Source organism: Pimephales promelas, chromosome 13 (assembly GCF_988280905.1).
Source record: "Pimephales promelas chromosome 13, fPimPro1.hap1.1, whole genome shotgun sequence".
Classification (NCBI taxonomy): domain Eukaryota; kingdom Metazoa; phylum Chordata; class Actinopteri; order Cypriniformes; family Leuciscidae; genus Pimephales; species Pimephales promelas.
The window spans coordinates 30,068,486-30,091,290 of record NC_142781.1 but is presented as its reverse complement, the minus strand read 5'-3'; the positions used below and the strand labels follow the sequence as shown (position 1 = coordinate 30,091,290).

Here is a 22,805-nt window from a genome sequence, read left to right as displayed (position 1 = left end):
TGTTGAATGCCGCGCTTAAATGACTTTGCTCTTGGTCGGCTTACGTTAGTTCAAAATTCCTACTGGCAGTGCGAATGAAACCTGGAAAATGGCCCTAGGGGAAAATTAAGCTCTCGGGGGACCGCGCTATAACAACCTGATGCAAAAGCCCCAGTTCTACTTAAAAATAATCAAGAGATATTTTTCAGTTTTTCACTAACTGAAGGGGACCAATGGAAACATACCTGTTCCAGATTCACAACCAGCGTTGGCTATGTCTCCGCACACGTTCAGTCTGATCATCTTCTTATGGTCCAAGGGATCATAGACCGTATAACCACCTGTTCGACTGAGGCCGTTAAGGTCAAAGAGATGACCTGATGAGACCAAACACATACATAGTACATCTTAGATTGATTCAGGGGACAAAAAGAAATGCAGTATGCTAGAGCTTGTGTGAAAAAAACATTTTCTGTATTAGGCTATTTGCATGCACCTCGAAGACAGTGTTAAGAGCAGACAGGAAGTGTCTGGATAAGATGATTCAGTTGTTCTGATTCTGAGTGTTCATGTGAGTAATTGTGTGTTCTGTGTGACTGACACTCAAGTGGGTGACTCACCTGTAGCTGGATTTGTGACTTTACAGTCTCCATGCTCAGTGCTGTTGAGAGGACAGGCTGCAGCAGTGAACCACACAAAGTTATACACACAGTTCTCCAGTGCCGTGATCAGAGTGGGTTCAGAGTCCTGTAGACAGACAGCAAGTCAGAGAGATGGACAAGAACAGGGTTACAGATACATTCATAGAAATAATTGTAATTATTATTATTTACACATAATTATAAATTTAGGTCAGTAAGATTTTTTATGTTTTTGAAAACAAAACAGTAAAAATAATTAAATAATTAAATAAAAAAAAATAATTTGTAAAAAATAATTAAATAATGTAAAAAAAAATGTAATTTATTTCTGTAATGCATATTTTTTTATAAATTCATTTTAATATGTTTATTTGCTATGCTATATGTTGATCAAGAAATTGTATTATTACTATCAATGTTGAAAACCGTTGTCTTAAATATTTGTAAGAATCCAATAACAGTTCAAAAGAACATTTATTTTAATTATAATTTTTTCGTGACATTATAAATGTCTACTGTTATTTTGATCAATTTCATACGACCTTGCTTTATAATTTTACGGTACTATATATATATATATATATATATATATATATATATATAAGTCCATCTGACAATTTTGTTTTTAAATTAGCTTTTTAACTCTTATTAGTGATTTTTTATTTTTGAATAAGGAATTTCAATTATATATATATATATATATGGGCTGTCAAACGATTAATCGCATCCAAAATAAAAGTAAAATTATATAACATAAAATGTAAAATTATATATATATATATATATATAAATACACACACATGCATGTATATTTAAGAAAAAAATATTATTTATATAACAAATATTTATATGTAATATAAATTATATATATATATATATATATATATATATATATAGACACACACACAGAGTCATGGTCCAATTTATATTTAAAAGTCTTTACAGACCACTTTGTCAGGGTCGCATCTGAAGCGAATGATGGTGGTCCGGTTTCTCTTCGGGTCAGGACAGGCTTGTCCATTGGTGTATTTCAAAATCAGTATGTTTTTCTCCCACTGCGGTCCTGCCTCTGCCTCCCCCAGATTCACATACTTGTCTCCGTCCTTCAGACAGGCTGCAGCGCTAGACGGGCAGCTCCACAGCCCTGAGACAAACACCAGTTATAAAACCTATGCTGAATGGTCAATACACTCCAGCTGTGCTGTGGACACTCACCAGTCTGAGGCACCAAAGACTTGCACACATTGATATAGTAACGCTGCTTCTGATTGTCCTTTTCTGGCACAATCATCCAATTAGATTTGTGCAGGGCCAGAGAGGATAGATCATAGGAATGGCCATTACCATCACTGCCAAAGAAAGAGCATATGATTTAGAAAGTTGTATGATGTGTTAGGTGCAAATATATTAGCAAGAAAGTTGGGTTACACTTTATTTTAAGGTGACATAGTTACATTGTAACTACTCAAATACGTAGTGATTAATATTAATTAGCTACATGTACTTACTACTTACTATAGAGTTATGGTTAGAGTTTGGTTTACGGTTAGTTACTTGTAATTATGCATAATTTACTGTTATTCCTAGAGTAAGTACATGTAGTAAGGTGTAACTGCGTCACCTTAAAATAAAGCGTTACCAAAAGTTGCTCTCACTTGTAAGAGCAGGTTATGGTTTTGAAGGAAGGGCAGGCCAAAGCTGTGTGCCAATCAAACAGATATGTGCAGTCTGCCGTCTCCTTTATGAACTCTGGCTTACCCTGACGAACAAAAAAATAATAATTCAGGAAAACCATTCAACATTTTAATAAACTTGTTCATTGGCTGCAAGGAACTCACAGGATTCTTGCTGTGGTCGCAGGAGAAGAGAATAGCCGTTGATCTCTCGTAGATCTTGTGGCACGTTTCCCCATTCGTGTAGTTGATCATGATAATCCCATCATCAAATGTGAGGTTTTGATTGGCTATCCCTGCAAAGGAGCATGGGTAAGGTTAAACACGAAAAAAATGAAATAATCTACAACTAATCACCTACTAGCTCAGCACTGACACTGACCTAAAGAAATAAACTCACCTGCTATCCTGTGTTTTTGGCCGTCGACCTGACAGGACGACACAGTTTTGCTGGTGTCGTGAGGGCAGACCGAGGTTGTAATGGGGCCGCACACTGCAAAGTGATACTCATAACCCAAACCCTTCACTTCGTAGTTCTTTCCAGCCAGCGGTGTGAGATTGTATTCATAACCACTCTTGGGGTCCTGGACTTTACAATTTTCACCTACAAAGAGCAGGAAAAATATTGAGTTAAAGCGAGTGCATTAGTTAACTGTCCTGCGAAGGAATTGGCTGTTCATCTTACCCTGCACTCTTTTGATTGGACAAGCTTCTGAGGTTCTCCAGATGAAAACATACTCGCAGCCATCTTTGCGATCAAACATTGGTGCACCCTGTTAATAGATGCAAGAAAAATGTGTTTTAACAGCTTCATCATAAAAACCCCCAGTCTCTTAATATATATATGGGACACTTTCCAGATGTAGATTTTTTCGTGTTTCTGAAAGAAGTATTTTCTGCTCACCAATGCTGCATTTATTTGATCAAAAAAACAGTACTTTTGTGAAATATTATTACAATTTAAAATCAAATTTGATGGATAAATAAGCTTTTGAGGAATAGAGAGCTCAAAACAACCTAATGAAATATTACCTTTTGTGAAATATTATTAAAATATTTGATGGATAAAAAAACGCTTTGAGGAATAGAAAGCTCAAAATAACAATATTTTTTAAAAATGGAAATCTTTTGTAATACTATACATTTCTTTAATGTCATTTGTCTACTGTATTTTACCAAAGTTCATCCATGCTAAATAAAATAATTAATTTCATTGAAAGAATAATAGTAACAATACTAATTTTACTGACCACAAAGTTTAGAGTATATATTTTTCTTATTTCTTTTTGTTTGACAAAATAGGGGACATGAGTTTTATCGTTTTTGTGATCCTGTTATTTGCCTAAATCTAAATAAAAATAAATAAAATACACCAGAATCAATAACCCCAAAGGGGTTACAGATAAACCAATATACAGAATATATAGAAATAATACAGAAATATTGGTTTGTAGTTAATTAAACTTACATTACACTTATTTGAAAAATGAATATGGAATGAGATTTTTTGCTTCTAGCAAAATACCAATACATTTTGATTAATAAAATAATTTAACAATAAACATTTATACACAAGAACATGTAGATGCAGTGTAAATTTTAGGTTCGATTATAGTTTAAAAATACATAATTTTCATAATCTAATAACTTTCACTCAAAAGAATATGAAATTACTTTTAAATTATTTAAGACACCAATTTGTTACTTATTTCTACCATGGATAAAAATCTATTTGGACTTGTAACCATGCACTTGCTTACAGGACTGTCATCGCACTGGAAGATGATTCGGGTGGAGTAACGTCCTGATCTACACTTGTCCCCATTCAGATAAACAATACTGATGGTGCCATCTGGTGCAGCCTGCAGGCTGGACTGAACGTATCCCAGATTCACACTCTTGCCGTTGATCTGGCCACAAGCTCCAATCGCTCCAGCTGCCAAAAGCAGAAGTCTATTAGTTTATTCGTTTATTGCGTGGTCATTCAGACCAGAACTAACATGCTTGGTTAGTTCCAGTTATAAACAAACCAATCACAAAATACCCAGAACCAAGCTAGAAACAGATAGACCTTTCAAAGAGTCTGTCATCACATCAGTAGACACTCACCAGGGCAGCCCTGGACACGAGGCAGTGGTTTACACACGTTGATGTAAAACTTTTGAAACCGGGCCTGATCCGAGGTGTCCAGAGGAACATAATATTTTTCATCCAGGCTGAGGTCACCCAAGTCATACACTCGACCTTGTAAGTCTGGAAATGCAAGGGGAAACAGCTTGAGTTTGGTGATAATAGTGGTGCAGAAATGACACACCTTAGTTTTAAAGTACCCACGAAATCAAAACGGACAATTGTTAGATTTTATGGAATTTTACAGTGTTTATAATAAATGGTACATCATTATTTGTTTTCATTAATGTGCCCTTGTGATCTTTAATCAGCATAACTTCCCCTGCAGCAACTTTTTTTTCTCTTTTCTGATGACGTTTACTAGCGCGAGGGCGGGGCAACTTGTCAATCACCTGACATCGACCAATAGCAAACCACAACCATCCAATAAATTCCCCATGGACAAAATCAAGTCCCACCCTACATTTATTCTTATTAAAAAAGCTGTTTCACTCGGATATACATTACAATAGGAAAGATTCTCGGAAGAGCCATTTCATGCTGACTTTAAAAGCATATTTTGGTTAGTAAATGGAGCATGGGAAGGCTTACCAGTGATTTGGCAATCCACAGGAGCAGGCTCACAGGCAAGCGCAGTGGAAAGCTCAAAGAACACATTGTGGGTTACATGAGTGCTTGTGCCCAGCTCTTCCAGTATAAGCTTCAGGGATGGTGGAGTGGCCTTTTGGTCACACACAAGATTAATGATAAAGGTGTCTTTGGTACCTGTAGTGGAGATGGGAAACAGGGTAAAAGTGGGTTCAGTCCGAGGCAGAACTGTTGTAATCTTAATGCAAGAGACTCTATAATACTCAATTCTGATGATCAAATCAACTACATTTGTGTGATATTGTTGTCACTGGCAACAGATTGCTAGTCTCATGATCACCCTAATATGATCATGTTACTGTAGGTACAAAAAAATACTATACTATTCATTATACAATATTGGTCCAACGTGTAGTGTCAATAAGATTAATTTTCTGAAAGCAAGTAATACTTTTATTTAGCAGGGAATGCATTCAATTGATTAAAAGTCACAGTAAAGGCATTTATAATGTCACAAAAGTTTTATACTTCAAATAAATGCTGTTTGAACTTTTGAATTATTCATTAAGGAATCTTGAAAACAAAATCCACAAAAATATTAAGCAGCACAACACTGTTTCTCCAATATTTATAATAATAATGTTTCTAGATCAGCAGATCAGCATATTAGAATGATTTATTCTATTTATTTTTATATACTCTAACTAAACAGTTATTTTAAACTAAAAGTAATAACATTTCACAGTATTGCTGTTTTTTTTTATCAAATAAATTAAACCTTTGTGAGCACAGGACATTTCTTTGAAAAAAAGAAAAAAAAAACTATTTAATCATTTTTTTTTTAATCGGGAAGCATAATATCGGTAACTAATGGTGCATTCACGTGCTATGGAAAATATGATATTTTCCACTTGTGAACAGGTATTTACCAGTGTGTTGCGTTCAAGTGCTTTTGTGAAATGAAATGCCCTTTTATTGTCACTATACACATGTACAATGAGATTAAAAGCAACTTCTTTTCCAGTATCAACATGTAGAGACAACAACATAGAATTAAATAACCACCTAAATTCAAATAACAAAACAGTAGTGCAAAAGGAGAGGTAGATGTTATCAATATTATGAAAATATCAAATTGTTGTCGTAACGTGGTATTTAGCTAAAACTATTTTAAATTGCTTAAGTCATCTGCAACAGCAAGAAAATAATTTATCAAAACTCAAACGGTAAATAACATGCTGTTTATTGTCTAGATCATGAATAGTATATTTTTTCCATTCACGACTCTGCTCTCCGCCATTTTGAAAAGGTCAAAGGTTGTCTCATCTCGGCAACTCGTGCATCAAAATATTCGAAATATGAGGGGGTGTTCATGTGCATTTTCCACGTCGGCTTTTGGTATTTACCATAATTACCATAGCACATGAACGCACCGTTACTGTGCAGGTCATCAGGTGATCTTTGCACTGGCTACGCACCTGTCGGTATGTCCATGGCTCCTTTGTATGTAAGAGTGAGAGCGCCATCGGTGGAGAATTGGAGAGATTGTTCCACCCCGACCTGACTCACAGGCTTCTTATCTTCCAGCTCACAGCCGGACACAGGTTTATCTCCGACAGTTCCACACTCTTTTACAGGGCCGCAGATGTTCACCTACAGTAGCCAGGAGGGATATGTGACTTTTGGTTTCAATTTGTTATAATTGCACTAAACACACATTTCAAGAGGGCAAAAAGAAACTGGAGACAAACTTAAGAAAGTAGGACTGCTCAGAATAATTCAGCAGTGTTAAATTTTAGAACAATATGGTTTCATTATTTCTCAAAATCGTGAATCTACTGAAAGTCCCAGTTTCATTTCATTAGTTATCCAATGCTGTTATTGCTATTTGTTGCATACATCTCTATTTAGCATCGATATTAGTATAGATAGATACAGTCCAACTCAAGAACATTTGAGAGATTTGAAAGTGCTTCATACGACAAAGTCTTTTCCATGAGCCTTGACATGGTATCCGCTTTCAGAGGCCAGCGGCTGAAGGTTGAACTCAAAGCCATTGTTGGGATTTTTCACTGTGCAAGTCTGTAAACAAAAAGAGAAATAAGAAACAAAATCTTCTTCATTACCTCAAAATAATCACCAAAAAAAAAAAAAAAGGTTGACCTGATTGGTGTCAACAACAGTTGAGATGGCACAGGCTGCTTCTGTGTCCCAAACAAAGTCAACGACACATTTCTGTTTCACCACAAAGCGAGGGCCAGATGGCTAAAGAAAAGGAGCAAAGAATACACTGTTAGCATATTGTTGTTACCACTGATTTAGAACTAAATAAGCCTTAAAAACAAGAAAAAGATCAGGAATGACTCTCACTGCTGTCCCAGATGAGCAGACAAAGTGGATACGTGTTGTGTACGTGGTGGTCACTCCATCCGCTTCACACATCGAACCATTAGTGTACTCCAACATAAGCTGGTCCTGCTCCACTATCACCGGCCCTCTCTTAGCAATGCCCAAATTACTGACCTCCACCTTCTCAGACGGGCCTTCCTGCTCAATTAACATGTACACACACGTTTGCTGTCAGTGTTGCAGTTTTATTTCACCATAAAAATAAATTTCACCATGAATTTCATCCATTCTCTTCTAATGTTCACAGTTAGTGAACTAACCTTGCCAATCTCGAATTTCATCTCACAGACGGAAGCACTTCTGTCACAGCCAGGCACGGGTTTAAGAGGTTGACATACATTGATGTAGTACTTCCTGGGGCCGCTGGGGTCAGTCGTCTGCATGGCCAGCCAGTTCCTGCCTCCATTAGATACCGACAAACTGCGGACGGGAAGGAAACAATTGATTCAGTTTAAAGACATTGTTGTTAACACTGTCTAGCTTTCTGACATTGTCAAACATGTATAGAGAAGAGATTACAGTGTCTCAGGAAAATTGTTACAGTATATGGATTATTAGTGCACTAATATCTAGTATCCAAAAACGTCTCCGGTATGGCTACACATGAAAAGAGAAAGAGTTAAAATAAAAATAAAGTAACATAAAATATAAACATAAAACTATTCAAAGTAAGCTGTTTTGAATATTTTGAATGGAAAAAAGTAATAAGCAACAAACTAATAATTAATTATAAATACATAGTACAAAACAAATTACATTTACAAAAAAGCAAGGCAAGTTGTGAAAGTGGAGACATGCTATCTGTAGTCTAATGCTACAAAAAAAGCATAATTTTTGCCAAATATTAGAAGAAATATAGAGAAATTGAATTAAATTACAGAAACATTTTCAGAAACAGGAGAAGAAATACTCAGAGCACTGTTGTGTGCCACTTTGTTCGGCATCATCCAAATTTAACGAACTAACAGACTAAAAAAATACACATATTTAGTAGATAAAAAAGTGATTTTTAAATATATTAATTTGAATGACAAGTCATTTCTATACCCAAAGGTAATTTTTCCAGTAATTTGTCCATCTTAAAATATCAACGCCTATATTAGTTTAATAAACAGAGAAACATGGCACTGCCAGCAACACTTGCTCAACCAATGACATGAGTTTTAGAAGGGACTATCTGTTTGATTAATCAAATGGCAAATGCAGAAGTATTTAGGCAACCAATTATTTGTCTAAACCAGCTTGGTGACACTAGTGTAAAAATGTCACAGTTCACATTTACAGTAAGATGTTTAATATTTCTCTAGGACATGAGTTTTTTAGTGTGAAAGGAAAGCTAACCTGGACAGGTCATACTGCTGCAGAGTTTTGGGGTCCGTCACGACACACTCGTGTGGTCTCTCTGGACAGGCGTAGGAAGTGTACCACTTAAAGTTATAAGTATACTCATCCTCATCCTGTAGAAAAATAAAGGATATTAAAAAATCAGGCCAAAGCGAAGTTCGTTTGGAGTGTGAAAAAGCCCATAGAAGTGCCTTGAAACACGCAGCATTTATTCAATGTGTTGACGTAATTTCAACTGGAACAGGAAGACAGGGCGGGACATCGAACAGCTCCTCTCCTTTATAAAATAGCTAATAGCATTTAGTTTGTAAAAGCTCGCCCAGAACCGTTAAGCTCGGTAAAGACACAGTTTCCTTCTAATCTGTAACCTTTTTTCCTCTAAAAATAGCATTCAATGCAGAGTTCAAATGAGTATGATACATTATCTGGTCTGCGCTCACTGTGCATCATGTTTCTGATTAGACTGTGTATGCGCTACGGCGGTTTGTGTGACACTAATGTGAAACCAGATTTAATTCACCCCAATGGGAATCATATTTACAATGCCTGAATCGTTCCCTATCCCCTAAATAGTCCACTATGTGCCATTCACCATGTAGAAAATAGTAAATGTGTGAACAAGTGACCAATTCAGTGTCCACTTATAATGTAGGGGGCGGGACGCTTTAGATTCTAGAGAGCATTTGATTGGACCGAATATCTGATGAGAAGCTGAAGTGCAGATTGATGTCATGAAAATCATTGATGCATATTGGAAGTGAGAGGCTTGTTTTGAACACTTATATCTTCTAAATGCAAATTTTGTCACTGTTTTAGAGCACACTAGCTTATACAGTAGATAACATTTTCATATTAAAAGCCAAAACAAATTTTAATAAGTTTTTTCAATACAGTCATTTTTGTAGAGCTTTTATTTTGTTATTAAACGAAAAGCACTCCGCACATATTTTCATATTCATTTACACACTGAACTAGCAGTGTTTGTTGCATTAGGATGTACAGAAACCGAAAACCGCAAACGTACTTCAGGTTTACCCATAAGAACAAAAAACTATTAAAACAAAAAACTCAGGAACTTTATAGGAATAACGTCTGAAGGCGTGTCCAATGCAAAGCTTGAGAACAAAAATGCTTAGCAAACATCCCTTTATGCTAGAGTAGCGTTACTTGAGGTGAGGCTAAAAATATTTATTGTGTGTGAACAGTCAGCGCAAACACAACAAATGAGCAGGTGTGATACCTGAAATTCTGGTGTGCCTGGCCCGGCATCTCTGTCACAGAGGAAGGAAATGTGTGTGGAACGCTGCGTGTGCTGCTTGTTGTTGTACTGGGAGCCATTTTTGTAGGTCAACTGGATCATGCCATCATAGTAAGAAAGCCTGGAGTTGACCTGGCCGAGATTCCAAGAGCTTGTGCCGCTGCGGAGACCAAACAAAAAATGGTTGGCTCCACCCAGAGTGATATCTTATTGGTTCAAAATTCACTGTTAAACATCAAATATATTGTGATTGGCGAGATTCTGTTGCTTCACATTACACTTCACAAGTGAGGACAGAAGAAACTTGTTGGATCCAGCTTGTTAAATATAAATGACCAAAGTGAACTTACCTCTGGTCAACCTGACAAGCCCCTGCGTTTTCTGGACACTGTCCGGCCTTAACATTGCCACACACGTTAATGAAGTAGTCATACTTTTCCCTGGACATGTTATAATAACCTCCACTAGGTTTCTGAAGGGGGGACAAATCAAACGAAATTCCTGCAAAGAAACAGAAGCACATTTAAAAGCAGCCCTGAAAGAGGGCAAATAAACCCCATGACCTTTGACCACCAAGCTACACATCCCCACAACAATAAAAAAAGTAGAAAGTACACTCAAATTATAAACACTATGGATCAGATATTTTTATTTTTTTTGTCAATTAAATATAAATAATTTTCATTTTAGTTTAATAAAGTGTAGTTTGGTTTATTTAAAATAAACAAACCAAGCTTCAAAAAAAAGTTTTTGCGTAGAAAAAATCTTAACATGGAGGAATAATCCAGTTTGGGAGAAGACTTATATATTATAAATGGGCACAGATTAAACATTATACATTTTATGCTGTCCATTTTTTTTTCTGTTTTCATTTTAATTTCAGTTTAAGAGTTAGAAATTTTGTTAAACTAAATGTATGAGAGAAATATTTACATTTTATTTTATTTCAGTTAACGTTCATTTTATTTAAAGTGAAACTAAAATCATAAATAAAAAATATTTTTGTTACTTATAATTAGGGCTGTCAAACGATTAATCGCATCCAAAATAAAAGTTTGTGTTTACATAATATATGTGGGTGCACTGTGTATAATTATATATATATAAAAAAAAATACACACACATAATTGTACATATTTAAGAAATATTTTCATGTATATACTGTATATAGATTTATATATAATTTATATTATACATAAATATCTTATACAAATAATATTTTTTTCTTAAATTACATGCATGTGTACAGTATATATATATATATATATAATATCATTTGACAGCCCTAATTATAATAATAACCCTGCATTTTAACTAAAAGTAAAACTATATAAAATAGGGTTTGGAGAACTTAACATTTTCAACATTTCTTGTTAAATGAGTTTCAAGAACTAAAAGTTTCAAGAACTTTTTTTATGACAAAAGCACATAAAGAGTCAGCTAAATTAATAAATGTAAATGTACATAAGAAAACTACTAAAATAAAAATGAAAAACTGAAATTATGAAAATAAAAGCTAATTTAATAGATTAATAAATACTATAATAGTATATATATAGATAACACCGTCCAGTACCTGCTTGTGGGTCTTCCACCTTGCAGTCGTTCCCTTCTGTTTTGGAGAGGACGCAGGCCGAAGCGGTGAACCACTCAAACTCATAGATGCAGCCGTCACCGGACACACTCCTCAGGACCGGAGCGCTCTCAACATCTCCAGGCTTACACTTCAGAGTGATGATCGTTCTCACCTTCATGTTCTCTCTGCACTTGTCTCCGTCAGTGTAAATGAGTCTGATGTCATCTCCTTCAGCCACCTTTTGCGGAGACGACATGAATTTGCCCAAGTTCAATGTTTTCCCATTTCCTAAGAGGAGAAAAATTGGGTTAGAATGAATCATCATGAGTATGATAAAACTGAACACATCTATCCAGGATCTCTAATGGCGCACTGACCAACTGCACATATTGCTGCGTCCTCGGGGCAAGAGCTGGCTGTCCCCTCCCGGATGATTTTATGACAAACATTGATGTAAAAGCGCTTCTTATCAGACTCCGCTGCCTTGGCGTCCACAGCCTCCCAGTTTTGAGATCCTTCAGATTCTGCAATACAAACATTCGCAATAAGTCACATGAGAAGTTGGTACAAGTACTTTTTAAGATGTTTCCAGAAACATTCAAAGTTTAGAGATTGGGTTTCAAACTACCAGCCTGAGATCATTTCATACGGCACATCAAATGCTCATGATTTATACTTTAATTTAGCTTCAAATAAGCAATTCCACTTACATTATGGTTTGAGTTTTAATGTTACTAATTTTAAGTCTGTTCCAGTGTCTAATCATATGTTAAAATTAAATTAAATTAAATAAAAAAACTACTTTTTAGTACTTTTATTCTGCAATTGACAGACATTTGTAATGTTAAAAAAAATTATATTTCAACTAAATTGTTCGTTTGAATTTTTAATTCGTCAAGAAAAAACATTTATCACGGTTTCTAATATTAGTCACAGCATTGATAATAAGAAGAAATATTTCTTTAGCATCAAATCATCATAATAGAAGGATTTCTCTGAGAATAAGTGAAGACTAGAGTTATGGCGAGTGAAAAATCAGCTTTGCCATAAAATATATTCAGACAGAAATAGGTTATTTTGATCTGTAATAATATTTCTCATTAGTACTTCATTTTTAAATAACTTAAATAAATGTAGCTTTGGTGAGTATAAGTATTCCTTTAAAAATATTCCAATCTTACCAACCCTAAAATATCAACAACCCCCAAAGAAAACATGATAAAGCCACACAGTTTTTATGATTGATCATTGCTGGTACACAACTAATCTTGCTCATCTTTACCTGGGTAGCGTGTTAAAGGTGACAGATCGTAACGCTTCTTGTGGTCTGTGACTCGACACAGCAAGTCCTCCTTCTCCTTCACGCATGCGTACGCGGTTTGCCAGTCGAAGTAATACGTGCAGTCAGACTCTCCAGTAAAAACTGGCTGGCCATTCCCTGAAAACCACAAGCCTGCTGTGAGTGGAACATTTTGAAATAACTAGATTTGGACAAGGTCATCTAGGTCACGTTACTGCAGTTCCTTCTTTTTGCTTCTCAGACCATTAAGCTTCCTCAATCAGGCATTGCTAAAACAGTGGTCTCATCAGCACGACTTCACAAGTCACATCTAATACGAGTCATGTTGTTACTCACCAGCAGTTGCATTGCACTCAAAGTTGACAATGGTCATGCGCTGGAATCCTGTGCTACATCTGCTGCCGTCTGGGTAGATCAGTGTGAGATCTCCATCTGAATATCTTAAGATACAAAGCAAAGAGTTAAAGGAGTAGTTCACTTTTAAAAAAAACTTTTGCTGATAATTTACTCACCCCCATGCCATCCAAGATGTCCACGTCTTTCTTTCTTCAGTAGAAAGAAATTAAGGTTTTTGATGAAAACATTCCAGAATTTTCTCCATATAGTGGACTTCATTGGGAACCAAACAGTTCAAGGTCCAAATGAGAGTTTCAGTGCAGCTTCAAAGGGCTTTAAACGACGCCAGACAATACATCTAAGACCCTTTGAGTCATGACCCGAAAAATTTTTTTTCATTTTGATGAACGAGTTTGAACAGGAGAGTCACGAACGCTCATCACAGAACAGAGCAAGGCGAGCATTTCTGCTTATAAAACTTAATTTTTTTAATTTATTTATTAAATGACTGATCGTTTCGCTAGATAAGACCCTTATTCATCGTCTGGAATCATTTAAAGCCCTTTGAACAGTTTGCAGTTTGCACTGAAACTCTGATTTGGACCTTGAACCGTTTGGTTCCCATTGAAGTCCACTATATGGAGAAAATCCTGGAATGTTTTCATCAAAAACCTTAATTTCTTTTCGACTGAAGAATGACATGGACATCTTGGATGACATGGGGGTGAGTAAATTATCAGCAAAAGTTTTTTTAAAAAATGAACTACTCCTTTAAGACAGCTCTTCAGTTTAAATTCTGCACTGCATTTAAGGGTTATGTAAACCAGTGACAAAAAAAAATGTGAGTAAAACCGAACCTCAGTGTTTGGTTCTGGAATCTCCCAGCAATCTTCTTCACATTCCCGTTGTCTTTGACTTGGCAGGTGGATACGTAACCTTTGTCATCAGCACACTGACCAGCATTGGTCTCCCCGCACACGTTCAGATAGAAGATATAGGTGTCGCGGCCAATTTTTCCCTCAGCCATATAGGGTGTGTCTGTAACTAAAATGAAGAATGGAAAAGCATTATAAATCATAAAGAAGTCCTTGATGATGAACCACAACTATGTGTACTTGTTATTGAAGGAGGGTTTGGTGTTTGTGCTAAATTGTATGGAGTTCTTCTAACATCAACATTGATTTAATGATTGTTTCACTTCTCAATAAACAGTGCAACAGTTCTCAATAAAAAAAAATAAAATGTAATCAAACAACAAAATACAAAGAAACCACTTATTGCTCTTGACTGAATAACTTAAGTATCTTTAATAAGGATTTATTTTTATATAATTTTTACAGTGAATATTATGTGTACTATTTTACATTCAATTACTTTATTCAATTTCTGTAACTGAATACTACAGTTAGACCTACCTGAAAAACATGGTTTATTTTAATTGTATATTTGCTCTTTTGTTCTATTAATCTATTGATTATTTGTTCTTATTTTCTTTATTTTTGTTTGACAGTAGTTAACTAAACTACACTTCTATTTTGCCTTTAGAGGGGAAAACAAACTCTATATCCAAAAAACTGCCCATCTGATTCATCTTACTAACATAAAAATTGCCAAAATATACCATACCAAAATAGTACCATGGAAACACCATGTTATTTGAACAGTACAACAGTACAATTCCAATGTAGTGTTTTTTTTTACTGAAAACCATAGAAATAGTATGTTTTTGGGACAAGGTACCATACCATTATCATGCACATCATTTTCTAAACTATCAATGTAACTCACAGCTGTGTGTCAGGTGACTTAGGTCGATGGAGATGTCGTGCTGATCACTGGTAAATTTGCAGTCTTGACTCTCCAGGTAATCTCTGTGGCAGGCGTACTCCGTCACCCACTCGATCTCATACCGACAGTTTGAGTTGCTGATCATCTTAGGGTTACTTCCCTGATAAACCATTGAGAAAACTGAGCTCAAGGAGTACAAGAGATCCAATAAGATGAAACACTGAGCATCTTCTTACCGCCTGTCTTGTAGAGGGACAAATAAATGTAATCGTCACTGCTGGATTGTGGCCATCACATAAGTCTGGGATTTCTTTGACTCCCTCGTACCGCAGCCTTAGTCTGAAAAGAGAACAACAGTTATGCTGTTCCTGTTTTCAACACTGATGATAATAATGATTTTTTTTACTTGAGCCACAAATCAGCATATCAGAATGATTTCTGAAGGTACAACAGGTTTACATGCATCAAAGGTTTAATTTCCTCATAATATAAATTTGCATCGATAAATTTTATCAAGCTTGTATATTCAAGTTCAGTAATTTCACTTAAATGTCCACTGAACTTGAATATACAAGCTTGATAAAAATGATCATTCTAGAAGAAAATTTCAAATGGCTCTTAGCGGCTTTTGCATCTGAACTCTTCATATATATATATACAGTAAACCCCTTTATTTATTTATTTTCCTGAACAGCAGTGTAATAAGCTTAATAACAAATGAGCTAATAAATGATCCCATACTTGTCATTGGAGAGCAACTCGAGCTGGTGAACGGGCTGACCCATGTCGAAGGAATCTTTGCCAGAGATGAGACAGGCGGCAGATCCCTCGGGACAGACAGTTCCAGCAAGGTCTGAACAGAGAGACATTATCTTAATGATCTGCATTGCACTGTTAAATGATTTGGTTGTTTAAATAAGAACCTGCTCAGGTGCTTTGACTGGTTGACTGGTTTCCAAACTCATGAGAAGTGCACACCCTCACAGCTATATGCTAAAAAATATCTTTATTGAAACTCACTTAGACTTCTGCATATATTAATGTAGAAATCACTTTCATCATCTGGGTCGTCAACCAGGTAGCCGTCCGACAGTTTTATCAGTGGGTTGAGGTCATGCTTCTTTCCATCCGTGTCAAAGACATAGCAGGGGACCTTTAAAAATTCATTGAATGGTGAATTTGGTTTTTTTACAACTTTACTACAAGAAAATTTCAAGCCACTGCCATTTCCTCTGTTTGTTGTAGTATAAATAAGATATATATATATATATATATATATATATAAAATATACGGCAGAATATCTACAAATATCTTCACTGTGTGAAGCAATTAAATTAACTTGTGCTTTTCACAAGTTGAACATGTAAATGTTCTTCTTAGATTATTCTTTATGCAAAAAAAAAAAAAATTGTTCAAGTATGAGTTTAATTATTTTCTCACTGAGAACAAATGAAAAAGCCAAACACACACACACACACTTAAACATTCACAGCTCCCCCCACATTCATGCGCCAACTGAAATGTCAGCACGTTTCTTCAACTTTACTCACCTCTTTATGTGGTGTAAATTTATCACGTCTGCAGGCGAAATACGTCCTCCATTCAAAGTAATGCACACACTCAGAGATGGTGACAAACTCAGGTGTGCCCTTTTTGAAGAAAAAAAACCCCAACAAAAAACAAAAATAATGTAAATCAGCAAGCAATGTTATAAAAAGGTTTGCCACACGGTTATTATTGTACACAAACTTTTTAAAACATTTCTGTTAATTGAAATAAAAATGTAAATATACAGTGCATACACTACCGGTCAAAAGTTTTAGATTGGTAAGATTTTTTATGTTTTTAAAAGAAGTCTCTTCTGCTCACCAAGGCTGCAATTATTTGATAAAAAAAATACAAAAAACAGTAATATTGTGAAATATTATTACAATTCAAAACAGGGGTTTTCTATGTGAATATATAGTGAAGTGTAATTTATTAATGTGATCAAAGCTGAATTTACAGCATCATTACTCTCGTCTTCAGTGTCACATGATCCTACAGAAATTATTTTAATATGATGCTCAAACATTTATGATTACTATCCATGTTGAAAACAGTTTTTTACATTTTTATTTCAGGATTCATTGATGAATAGAAAGTTCAAAAGAATTGATCGGAAATGGAAAGCTTTTGTAACATTAATCACTGCCATTCAAAAGTTTGGGGTCAGTAAGAATTTATTTTTTATTTTTGGGGGAAAGAAATTATAAAATACTTTTATTCATCAAGGATGAGTTAAATTCATCAAAAGTTACAGTGAAGACATTTATAATGTTAGAAAAAGATTATATTTTAAATAAATGCTGTTCTTTTGAACTTTCGATTCATCATTGAATTTTTGGGGGGAAATGGTACACGACTGTTTTCAACATTGAAAATAATAATTTATGTTTTTTGAGCATACAATTAGCATATTAGAATGATTTCTGAAAGATCATGTGACACTGAAAACTGATGTGTAATCAGCAAAAGTAATGATGTTGAAAATTCAGCTTTCAAATTACAGAAGAGACTTCATTTAAAAACATAAAATCTTACTGATCTAAAACTTTTGATCAGTAGTGTATAATATATAAATATGCATGTATGCATGTATATATATATATATATTAGTTGTCATATCGATTAATTGCATCTAACATAAAAGTTTGTGTTTATATAGTATGTGTGTGTGTGTGGAGATGTATATATACTTTTAAATGTGACAGTCCTAACATTGGTTGAACAACTATGTTGCAATGTTGCCTTGCCAATGAACTGAAATAAATGTTAAAAATATGCATTAAGAAAAAAAAAATCTAGTGTAGTAATAACATGTTCAAGTATCTATCAAAGCCAATTTTGAGTAACTTCAGCAACACCTACTTTTACTTTGCCTCATTATTATATCAAGTTTTCCATCTATGTCATTTCTTCCTGCGCAGCAAGAATGTGGAAGGAAATGAACAGCTTTGCAAATGCCACAGTCTGTTCACAGGCAGCTCTGACTAACAGTGCATGCTGCGCACGAAAGCTCACCATTGTTTTGCCGCATTGAAAGGTGATGCTGGTCTGAAAGTTGCTGTTCTCGTCGTTGCATTTCCTCGAGCTGTTGAAATCAAGCACAGCAGGAGAGTCCTTCCGTAAGGAGAGCTCACCTATGGAGAAAAAAAAGCTTGTTAAAAGCAAGTCATTTCTATTGTAACTGTAAATGTTTCCCAAATAATATTTTACACGTTTATATTGCTCATTTTTCACTGTATTAATTGGGTCTTTATACATTTATATACTTGGGGACCCAAAAGTTATTGCTATAAATTAACACACACTATATGCAGTTAGACTTCAGTAATAAAAAATAAAATCAACAGTAATTTGTAAATGCAGAGTTGTGTCTAGCAAAACTGTTTGTTCAAACCTAAGTCATATAAAGTTTATCAGCACAAACAAATCAGAAAACATCTCTGTGACACCCAACAAGATAAAAAAATATTACAGCATGTGATCTGGAGAAGTTGGCCAAACATCTAGCAGTTCACAACCCATGGGAACCAGCAGCATGAGAAGAAGATAACCTACTAAATGCAACGTAACAGATGGTTCCATAAACATTGACTAGAGCCGGACAAATTATGGCTGATATTTTAGGCCATTCGAGAACATTTATCATGACGTGTGGACTGAGAAAACCAAGCAAAACTGAATGCTTACAAAGCATTAGCGCACTAAATTGTCATCACATGACCTCATTGTGTTGCATGTGCTACTTCAGTTAATTCATTGAAATTAGAAATGTTAATTAACCAAATATTATGCATGATTATTCCAAATTAGTGCAAAACTATCTTAAAGGGACACTCCACCACATTTTCATATAAAACTATGTTATTCCCTGAACTAAGATGAGTTGACACACACCTCTCGTCTCAGAGTGTGGACTTTGATATACTTTGATGGCACTTAACTAGCCCAGTTCATTCGTTAGGATCCAAGCAAAGAAGCGACCAAACACATCCATGTATTCCCTATTTAAATACAGTTACACGAGTAGAGTAACTCGACCAAGAATGGTGACACAAAATAAAACGCTGAGCTTTTCTAAGTGTGTAAAGTGGATAACTATAATCTATGGCGGAAAACGCGGGAGCACTTCGACTCGGCGCAGTAATATCATCACTCGTGAAAAGTCCTCTCCCTCTCCGGAGTGATGATATTACTGCGCCGCCGAGTCCATATATATATATATATATATATATATATAAAATTATAAATGTAATGTATATAAATATATATATATAAGCACCGAGTCGAAGTGATCCCAAGCAATTTTCTCTATAGAGAATATATAGAGAAACCGAAGGATATAGGATATAGAGAAACCGAAACTTTCAATCTTAATCGTTCTATTTCATCAGAAATGATCGGGGCTTTAAGTGTAAAATACCGAACTTGTCCTTTAAGTGACTGAATGCAAGTGGGCGGGGCCTATGATGAGAACGTGTTCAATGTTTTGCTATTGAGGCAGGCATATGCAAATATATTTGCATGTGTGGCATGATCACAGATCCCGCAATATCAAAACAAGCAATTTTTGGAACTTGCTTAAATAAAAGTTTATGATGAGGAGGACATTTTAGGACGGGGTTCCCTCACACAACGATGATTATATTTGGAAGTCCATTGTATCTAAAAGACTGACAAAAATAGCTTGTGATAGGACTAGAGCTTCATGATTTATAATATGTGGCGGAGCCTGAAATTTTAATTACTGCTATTTAAATACTGTCACTTATTTACGAAACAGGCATTTTTCTAATTGTCATATTCTACTAGTGCACCTGCTACTAGATAACTCTGACCTACTTATTGTGAATCATACATAACGACAGCAGAAACACAAGATAAAGAATACCAGGATGTGTCACTGAGCAGCATACACACTTAAATGAAAAGCTTCCAGATGCATTGACACTATTGTGTGAACCACACATTAGGGCCGGAAAGCCCCATAACCGATGCAAAACAACCACCAAAGAGGACAACTACAGTATAAGTCAGCACAGCATGAAATAATATATAAATAGATATTACACAATGGTGTTTGAAAATGGTACAAAATAAACAACTTATGCAATGTATTTAATATGGTAGGCACTATATAGAACAGATTCAATCAGCATGATTAACATCTGCAAGTTATCTTACTTTGTCATTGGGTCACATGGTATGTGACGCAATATCTGGTAAATAATGGTGTTTGTTTTTCTGACAACAAATAAAATTGAGTTAATTTAAAACTTGTGCTAACAGAGGCAGACTCAGATTACTATTGGTTAGGGTTTTCATTTGATTGGTTTGTGTCATATGGAGGTCAGCTGACTAGAAGGATAAGGCCAAACAAACAAGTGCTCTGTCATGTAGCTCTCTGAGGTTATGTGACATGTACTACAACAGCCCTGGGTTTATTGGGATGTTATCTAATGCAAAGACAGAAAATGAGAACTATTTAGCACACTTCCTTTAAATAGTTTTAATGTTCAACAAGAATATCCAGACTAAGCAAAAAAAATCAATCGTTTCTTTCTTTGTCCAACTGAATTTTTGATGCGACTTGAATCAATAGGAAATGGCATCACAAGACCAAAACGATTAAAAGCGTGAATCTTGAGCAGTCACATTTCACCACAAAATTAAAAGAAAACAAAGGGGGAAAGTATTTATTGGTAGTTAAGTTACTTATGCATTAAACTGATCAGAAATTGAGAGGAAAGACATTTATAATTTTATAAAGATTTTGATCTTCTCAATTAAATGCTGTTTTAATCTTTCTATTCATCGAAGAATCTTGAAAACAAACCCAAAAATATACGTTTCCAGTCAAATATCAAGCAGCAAAACTGTTTTCAATAATAATCATTTTTTCTTCAGCAGCAAATCAGCATATTACAATGATTTCTGAAGGATCATGTGACACTGAAGGCTGGAGTAATGCTAAAAATTCAGCTGACACCACAGGAATATATTACATTTTAACATATATTAAATGGTTGTTTTAAATTATAAATACATATTAATATCATAACCGTTTTACAGTATTTTTAATTACCGGTAAATAAATGCAGTCTTGATGACCATAAGTCACTTCTTTCAAAAATATTCTGGTCTCACACAATCTTTTGAATGGTAGTGTATAAGTAATCATATATTGCATTAAGAAAATAACCTTTATTGAAGACCGATAAAATTGAAAAACAAATGAAGATTGAGAATTTGGATGTTCTCATAGAGGTGTAGGATCAATGCTACTCTCACAGATGGTATCATGTCTATCTTAAATACTACTAATTCAAACAATCATTCAAATGTCGTATCAGCACACAGTATAAATGGTAACAGAATATTCACAATAGAAAATAAAAATAAACATTAATAAATGTATGCATTTAGCAAATAGCATTTAAGATGAGTAAAGCACTTCACAATAAAGTGTTTTGTGCTTTTATTTTATGAACATTGCTGTTGCAGTTTGGCTGTGTGTGTTGTGTGATCTTGGCACATTGATGCATTGCACTTACCCACTGACTGGTACTGGCTGCTCGTAAGATTGTGGGCACAGACCGCACTTCCCTTTCCACATTCTGTGTCTGGAGACGAATCACAGATCTTCAAAGCGTATCTCACATTGCTGTCCTGGTCGATGGCTTCCCATTTGTAACTTCACAGTCACACACACACACAGACAATTTCATTTGAACCCATTTCCAAGATCACAATGTATTTCAAAAACATGATATCATTGGATCATAAAACAAGTAAAACAAGCTGAATGAATGCATTTCTTTTGTCTAAGGTGAGACAAAGTGTCTGTTATGGTTTTGATTAGGTCCAGACAGGTACCTTCATGCACTCAGGCTAAAGAAGGGCCATACACTGTATAAAAGCAATGATCACCAAACTAGTTCACATTTAAACGTATGAATTTCTTTCTCAACAAGTGTTTGCATGTTAACCATCATGGTTTGCCAGCACTGATCAGCATTAAGAGTGTTTGTTTATTTGTTTAAGATCTCACCTGCACAGATCCTTGTACCATGGGCTGTCACCCGACTCCACTGCTGATGTGACACACTGAAGCAGTACGAAACTAGAAATAATAATACCAACGATTCCGCAAACACGAATACGAGCCATATTTTACGCAAGGAAATAAATTAGTGAGCACAATCCGACATGATACAGCAGTCCTTTCTGATTACTGATCATTACCCGTGTACAGGAACCGCTCAGTCACATGACGACATGACATGTGGTATACGTCACGTGGTTCGCTCAGCTCGAATAAGTAGAATGACAACAACGTGGAAAGGATCGTCCAAGTTGGGCGTGACTTGGCGGCACAGATATATAAAAAAAAGATATGTAAGAAATTATTTAAAATTACAAAACGGTTGGTTCCAATCCTTGATTCCGATTGGTCAATAGTTGTGCTTCATTCACGATAAAACACGGCTATGACCGCTTCACTCAACGGTTCTATTTATCAATGCGCAACACTGCGGTTCCTATGTTTTTAATTTGAGCTTTCATGCATATTTGAACGTTGTTGCTGTTCACGGTGAGGGACTATTTTTTCTAGCGGAAGGAAAGCTTTTAGTGATTTCACTTCATGAAAGTTGCGCGCACACGCACACACACACACACACATATATATATATATATATTTATTTATTTTATTTTACTTCAATGTTTGTATTGTGT

At 35.2% G+C, this 22,805-nt stretch overlaps 1 protein-coding gene across 1 annotated transcript in view; it reads right to left on the bottom strand.

The window, feature by feature from the left end:
* The window catches only part of igf2r (insulin-like growth factor 2 receptor), a 39,542-nt gene extending 16,913 nt beyond the window's left edge, over window positions 1-22,629 (bottom strand). The window contains exons 1-32 of the mRNA XM_039692661.2: window positions 22,120-22,629; window positions 21,623-21,762; window positions 18,087-18,205; window positions 16,574-16,672; window positions 16,043-16,175; window positions 15,764-15,875; window positions 15,259-15,361; window positions 15,023-15,182; window positions 14,092-14,278; window positions 13,235-13,338; window positions 12,881-13,036; window positions 11,976-12,122; window positions 11,599-11,886; window positions 10,373-10,523; window positions 10,005-10,182; window positions 8,762-8,877; window positions 7,681-7,840; window positions 7,382-7,558; window positions 7,175-7,276; window positions 6,992-7,093; window positions 6,490-6,664; window positions 5,015-5,188; window positions 4,403-4,546; window positions 4,054-4,229; window positions 2,979-3,066; window positions 2,694-2,897; window positions 2,459-2,589; window positions 2,276-2,379; window positions 1,836-1,969; window positions 1,568-1,764; window positions 600-726; window positions 225-356 (exon numbers count right to left, since the gene is read on the bottom strand). Of these exons, the coding sequence (XP_039548595.2) occupies window positions 225-356; window positions 600-726; window positions 1,568-1,764; window positions 1,836-1,969; window positions 2,276-2,379; window positions 2,459-2,589; window positions 2,694-2,897; window positions 2,979-3,066; window positions 4,054-4,229; window positions 4,403-4,546; window positions 5,015-5,188; window positions 6,490-6,664; window positions 6,992-7,093; window positions 7,175-7,276; window positions 7,382-7,558; window positions 7,681-7,840; window positions 8,762-8,877; window positions 10,005-10,182; window positions 10,373-10,523; window positions 11,599-11,886; window positions 11,976-12,122; window positions 12,881-13,036; window positions 13,235-13,338; window positions 14,092-14,278; window positions 15,023-15,182; window positions 15,259-15,361; window positions 15,764-15,875; window positions 16,043-16,175; window positions 16,574-16,672; window positions 18,087-18,205; window positions 21,623-21,762; window positions 22,120-22,238 (4,639 nt within the window). The 5' untranslated portion in view covers window positions 22,239-22,629. The remainder of the gene's footprint in view (window positions 1-224; window positions 357-599; window positions 727-1,567; window positions 1,765-1,835; window positions 1,970-2,275; window positions 2,380-2,458; window positions 2,590-2,693; window positions 2,898-2,978; window positions 3,067-4,053; window positions 4,230-4,402; window positions 4,547-5,014; window positions 5,189-6,489; window positions 6,665-6,991; window positions 7,094-7,174; window positions 7,277-7,381; window positions 7,559-7,680; window positions 7,841-8,761; window positions 8,878-10,004; window positions 10,183-10,372; window positions 10,524-11,598; window positions 11,887-11,975; window positions 12,123-12,880; window positions 13,037-13,234; window positions 13,339-14,091; window positions 14,279-15,022; window positions 15,183-15,258; window positions 15,362-15,763; window positions 15,876-16,042; window positions 16,176-16,573; window positions 16,673-18,086; window positions 18,206-21,622; window positions 21,763-22,119) is intronic.
* Window positions 22,630-22,805: the final 176 nt, after the last annotated feature.